The 6311-nt window shown below is 42.3% G+C and overlaps 1 protein-coding gene across 3 annotated transcripts in view; it reads left to right on the top strand.

Annotated features, from left to right (window-relative positions):
- The window catches only part of rgl1 (ral guanine nucleotide dissociation stimulator-like 1), a 29855-nt gene that overhangs the window by 21273 nt on the left and 2271 nt on the right, over positions 1–6311 (top strand). For all 3 annotated transcript variants that reach the window (XM_020622384.1, XM_020622383.1, XM_020622385.1), the window contains 14 exons: positions 1446–1654; positions 1749–1823; positions 1995–2185; positions 2291–2415; positions 2532–2747; positions 2856–2959; positions 3095–3179; positions 3360–3449; positions 3776–3862; positions 4133–4165; positions 4259–4380; positions 4746–4835; positions 5031–5217; positions 5987–6238. In XM_020622384.1, the coding sequence (XP_020478040.1) occupies positions 1446–1654; positions 1749–1823; positions 1995–2185; positions 2291–2415; positions 2532–2747; positions 2856–2959; positions 3095–3179; positions 3360–3449; positions 3776–3862; positions 4133–4165; positions 4259–4380; positions 4746–4835; positions 5031–5217; positions 5987–6238 (1866 nt within the window). The remainder of the gene's footprint in view (positions 1–1445; positions 1655–1748; positions 1824–1994; positions 2186–2290; positions 2416–2531; positions 2748–2855; positions 2960–3094; positions 3180–3359; positions 3450–3775; positions 3863–4132; positions 4166–4258; positions 4381–4745; positions 4836–5030; positions 5218–5986; positions 6239–6311) is intronic.

The raw sequence follows: 6311 nt of genomic DNA, 5'->3' as shown, positions 1-6311 counted from the left end.
GTGTTTAGCCAAAGCATGTGATTTCCTAACATTCCCGGCTGCCAGCAAAGCTGCTCGTTCTCTTGTACACCAGTGTTACAACAAAAAAGGAGCATTAAAGGCATTTGCTTGAGTTGTGCATTTTTCCAGTGCTATTTCCACCACTGTGCTGTTTATATCGACATAATAAGATGTTATACAGTATATTATTATGCTGCACAGAAGGGCAATTAGGGGCATTATCCCTATTTTCTCTTGTGGGTTTTCTAAGTAACAAGAGCGCATGAAACCGGTGTAAAAGAAATTACAAGTCAGAGTATCTCTTTGTTTACAAGAAAGATGTGAATGTTGTGTTATTAGTTTGTTGGTCTCTGTGCTTGACATGGGGGTTGGGAAAGGCACAGAAGAAATAAATAACAGCTCTCAGGCTTTAAAACTGTACTGATGTATTGATAATAGCATGAGCTGCCAACTATTAATTAAAACACTGTGGGCATTTTACACAACGGCACTGTCTGCTGAGTAGAATAGAGAGCAATCCCTGTTGAGACAGCAGTATATTTACTATAAACAGTCAATTGTCAGTGAATAACAGCAGTTACAGTCTGTGGGATTGTGGGTCTACACCCATGTACGTGTTGTAGTTAATGGATTTGGTTGCAAAGTCAGTGTGTTTTGTAAACTGTAAAATCCAAACATGTGTGTGTGTTCTTGTACTTGCTAAATACTGAGGACCAAAAAAGTATTTGTTTTTCTACAGAGCTGGGACATTTGGTTTTAGGGTTCAGGTTAGAGTTGGGTTTAGGTTAGGCTTAGGTGAAGGGTGAAGCTTAGGCAATTAATTTTTAGGGTAAGAGGCTAGGGAATGTGTCCTTACAAAGATACAAGTACAAATATGTGTGTGTGTGATTGTACAATAGGTCACGTCACAGTGATATATAGTCATGTATCTTGTGTACTGGGTTGTTATCAGGCGGGAGTCGTGGGACAACTCGGCTGTGCTGCCGTCCTCCTTTCTGTGTGCAGGGATGTTGGAGGAGGGGCCTGCTGTGATTAAAAGCAGATTGGAGCATTTCCTGTTGTAGCGTGCTAACTTCACCAAGTTCTCTCTCTCTCTCTCTCTCCCCATGTGTGTGCCACCTCTTCTCTGCTCCTTCCCCCATCATTTTACAACCACTCATTCTCTACGTGTAGACACAATACCTGGGCACATCTGGAGAAATTTGAATTAAATATAAATCATGGTTGTACTTCTGTTGAATTGGTTTTCACTTGTTATTTAACAGTTTGGAGCTCAGTGTCCAGATGTATACAGTCTTTTGCTTATTTTATGATCTGCTCTTGATGTCAGAAAATAGTGCAGGTTGCACACCTGAACACATCATGAGAATGAATACGTAGTCACAAAGCAAAGAAATACTCTGGAAGCACTGGATTAAATGACATCTAAATATCTGTATGGTCAGGCTGAGGGGGACCGTCTGCCTCCAGGCCACACAGTGAGCCAGCTGGAGACCTGCAAAATCCGAAGCATCCGTGCTGGAACACTAGAGCGTCTGGTGGAGACTTTATTGATGGCATTTGGAGACAACGACCTCACCTACACCTCCATATTCTTGTCGACCTACAGGGCCTTCACCAGCACACAGATTGTACTGCAGCTACTGCTAGACAGGTAGAGGTGGAGTGGAGTGTTTTACAAACCCAAAATAATGCATGGACTGGAGGTTGTAGTGATTTTTAATCCATTTTCTTACCCTCTGCTGAAGATATGGAAATTTAGAAGAAAATGAACATGACACAGACAAATGCCAAAGCCCTGAAAACAATGGAGCCATCAGAAAGTAAGACATACTTTTATATGTACAGTATATCTATCAATTCCATATAAATAGCTTTATCCTGTTACTAATTAACTTTTTACTGCTACTTTTAGTGTGTCTGATTTATGACACCTGTACTTTTTCAGTGCCAGCTCTAGTTTTAACACAGGTGTTGTCCTCCTGTGTTTACAGTGTCTTGGCCTCCATCCTGCGTGCCTGGCTGGACCAGTGTCCTGAAGACTTCCAGGAGCCTCCAGACTACCCCTGTCTTCACAGGCTGATGGACTACCTGCGCAGGGCCCTGCCCAGCTCAGAGGCTCTTAGAAAGGCAGAGGGTCTGCTGGAGCAGCTGAAAAGTCTTGCCAACATGGACGAGACTGATGGTAACAACAAATTGTCTTTTAAAAGTTAACATATATTTTTATATTCTCTACAGAACCGTTTATATCTTAAGTGTCAACTTTCAAATCAACTCCATCTGTTATCAGCTGGTTTTCATGGCAACGGTTCTTTCTGCTTGGGGGAAGACGAGGAAGTGGAGATCGAGGTCCAGGAGGACTTCCTGTCATTTGACACCGACCTGGTGGCCGAGCAGCTGACCTACATGGATGCAGTAAGTGGAGGATTGGCAGCATGTGTGTTGTGTAGGGGGTGAGGTTACACAGGCTCCATCCCTGCGATGATCCTTCTGTATGGTCAACCTAACTTCAGCTTGCTCTTCTTCTCCAGCTTCTCTTTAAAAAGGTGGTACCGCACCACTGCCTGGGCTCTATTTGGTCGCAGAGGGATAAGAAGCACAACAAGCACAGTGCCCCCACCATTCGCGCCACCATCACTCAGTTCAATGCTGTGGCGGCCTGCGTGGTCAGCACAGTGCTGAAACACAGGCAGATCAGACCTCATGTCAGAGCGCGGGTCATCCAACGCTGGATAGACATCGCTCAGGTGGGCAGAAACACATAGACAAATTCACATATTACTATATAAAATCTTTAAAAAATATGAGCAAAGTGGTGACTGACTTTTTCATTTATTCATTTTCTCTTCGAACAGGAGTGTCGAATACGCAAAAACTTCTCGTCTTTGCGAGCCATTGTGTCTGCGCTGCAGTCCAATCCTCTGTACAGGCTGAAAAGGGCGTGGGCCTGTGTGCACAAGTAAGCCTGTGGTCTCTCAGCTGTGCAGATAGTCTCAGCAGATTTCAACTGAATCTCTTAAATGTTTACTTTGAGTCTGTATTTTAGCTCCTATGTTCGGTACCATAACTGAACACCAATCTGTGCTTGATGCAGAGACAGCATGCAGACATTTGAGGAACTGTCTGACATTTTCTCAGACCACAACAACTACCTGACCAGCAGAGAGCTACTCATGAGGGTGAGCTCCACTCTAACTTTATCATCCATTTCATATTTGATGGGGTGGATGAAAACACTGGAAAAATCCCAGTTAAAATGTATGTAGATGTTGCTTATTCTCACAGACCTGAGACTTGATCTGGAAACTTTTTTGATCCTTACTCAGGCACCAAAGTTTTTTTTTTTGTTTGCCCTGTAGGAGGGTACGTCAAAGTTTGCCAGTCTGGAGAGTTGTGCCAAGGAGCACCAGAAACGCACCCACAAGAGACTACAGCTGCAGAAGGAAATGGTGAGACAAAGACTGGCTAACTAAGAGATTTGACAACAAATGTCAGACAAACTGATATTTTCAAAGACAGGTCTTTAAAATTTTAAACAGCACATTCCTCCAAGGCAGTGTGCTGTAAAGTGACTTCCAGCCTTTCCAGTATGATTAAGCCACATGCTTAGGTTTGTTTACTCCGTGCAGAATGTGATGTACTTGCACTAAGCCTGTGTTATGTTTTACAAACTCGCCTTGTCATTGGCGAAGACCACAGTGCAAATAAATCTCTGGCTTTACTGTGGGATCTTTACTTAATTGTTAGTATAATCGAAAAACTTTTTTCTCCACAGGGAGCAATGCAAGGAACGATACCATACTTGGGGACTTTTCTAACCGACCTGACCATGCTGGATACAGCGCTGCCTGATCTTGTTGAGGTAAGAAAAAAGTCCTTAACACCTGCTGGATGTGTGTATATGTGTGCACTTGGGTATGTGTTTCAATAATTGAGAGCATGTTTCTGCGAGTTTACACAGCTCTTCAGATCAGAAAGTCTATCTGTGTAACTGCTGTCAGAAACTGGGGCACAAGTTTCCCTGAGTGCTTGAAGAATTTTCGGAGTGATCCACCTAATGTGGTTTGTCTAAGCAGTTTGTCTGGTATGTGATGTTCAGGGTCTGACAGTGTGCTCCTTGTGTCCTCTGCAGGGTGGCCTGATCAACTTTGAAAAGAGACGCAGGGTGAGTGTAGCACAGTCAGCGACCTCTGACACATGATGGGCCTGATGAAGTTAGACAAGTCTAATGTTGGTGATGTCCTCACTGTCTCTGTAGGAGTTTGAGGTGATAGCTCAGATCAAACTGCTCCAGTCGGCCTGTAACAGCTACTGTCTGACTCCAGACCCAGCTTTTCTTCGCTGGTTTAAAAGCCAGTCTCAGCTCAGTGAGGAGGAAAGGTACAGCTGCTTTACTGAGAATGCCTTCTGTCTTGATTTCACCATTATCCATTACATAAACAAGCAAATTAGTGCATGATATCATGGTCTACTGGATCTACTGTTCATCAGCGCACAACGGAAGCTTCTTTCTTGCCTTTCTCCTCACTTCTCCCCACTGTTCCTGTGCCATGTCTTTGCTCTCTGCTGATCTGTTGTGGAATTATGTTGTTTTTTTCTGTGAGCTCTTTTTCTCCCAACTTCTCTTGCCCTCTTTTGACTTTCTGTTTTGTTCTCCCTTGCTCAGAATTCATGGTTCTTAAAGCCACTGAGCACATGATTTGGTAATGTTTTATGAAGTTTATTATTAATGGTCTTTCTTGCAGCTATGCCTTGTCCTGTGAGATTGAAGGGCTTGGAGACAGCAGTCCAACTTTGCCCAAACCTCGAAAAAGCATGGTGAAGAGACTCAGCCTGTGAGTACATGCAGAAAATACATGTTAATAGGAGGAGGGTCTAGTTTCAAATATCCTTGAAAGTGTTTGGATTAAGTCTAAAAATACTTTCATTGATTTGGACATGCCATACTGGATATGTTACATTGTCATATTCAAGAACAACATTGTAATATTGATTTTATTGTCGATTCAGTGACTGTCTTTATTTTCCAGCCTGTTTCTTGGAACAGACAATAATACAGCCAGTTCTCCAGTCAGAGAGACGCCACGGTCGCCTCCTACTGGCAGCTCAAGGGAGAGCATGGACTCAGTCAGCGTGTCCTCCAGTGACTCCAGCAGCCCCTCAGACAATGAGGGGCTCACCTCCCCTACTCACACCTCTGACTCTCAGCAAAACAAGGTGGGTCATGACACTAAAAGGTTTATTCTTTCGTCATACTTGGGGAATGTATGAAAATGTATGGTGTGGGTTAGGGATCAAAATCACATAAAGGAAGTGAAATTAGCAGTTGCCAGAATTATGGCAAACATAACAAAATTATGCACAAGCTACTGCTTCCCTAATATTTAAGATATTTAAAATTGTACCAAGAGCTATTAACATTTTGATACATTTAATTAGTTCTACTTTGAGATGCAGAATAAAGTCAAGGGAGGACAATGGGTTAGTAAAAAAGTATACACTCAGATAATGTCAAGACAACAAACTAAGTTTGTCAGGACTGACATAGTGATCCTACCACCTGTAGTCCTAGTTCCATGGTACAGTCACAATTATTACTCTAAATGGCAGAACACGCATTTATGACAAGTTTAATACATGTAAATACATTTTTTTTATCAATGTATTACTTCTTTTTACAATAAATTACAATAGTGAAGGATTATTAAAATCAAAATCCTCAAAAACATACATTACCTTCTCTTAGGCAAAAAGAAAAAAATACATACAACTCTTTCTGGACTCCTACCTTCTAATGGTTAAGTATTGATATAAAAATCTGTCCCATGAACTTAGTAGGTGTTACAATACTTACAAGTCTTGTTAAATCATTTCTCAAATAGCTGCAAAATAAATATCAGGTTATCAAAGGTTCAGTGCTTTTGTGGATGAAAATGATCTGTTATGGTTGCATCTATCTGCATGTGACTTTTTTGTCTTTCCTCAGTTATCGGAATCCTCCTCTTGTAATTCACTCCACTCCATGGACACCAGCTCGTCAACAGCCAGTGTCACCATGAATTCCACGTCTCCTTCCTTCCCCGGGGCCCTCTGCACCCACATGCGCTCTCTGTCCCTCACTCCCGTGTCCTCTAGTTCCCCAAGCCAAACCCCAGTGTACAACATCCAGACCCAGGATGCATGCATCATAAGAGTCAGTCTGGAACACGGTAATGGGAATCTCTACAAGAGCATACTGGTAAATAAATATTTGTGTTTGTGTTCATGTGTAAGCTACATATTTTTGCACCATTTATGTTAAACCCTGTATG

Source organism: Monopterus albus, unplaced genomic scaffold (assembly GCF_001952655.1).
Source record: "Monopterus albus unplaced genomic scaffold, M_albus_1.0 scaffold279.1, whole genome shotgun sequence".
Lineage (NCBI taxonomy): Eukaryota > Metazoa > Chordata > Actinopteri > Synbranchiformes > Synbranchidae > Monopterus > Monopterus albus.
The sequence above is the reverse complement of the archived record's forward strand: the minus strand, read 5'-3'. Positions and strand labels throughout refer to the sequence as shown.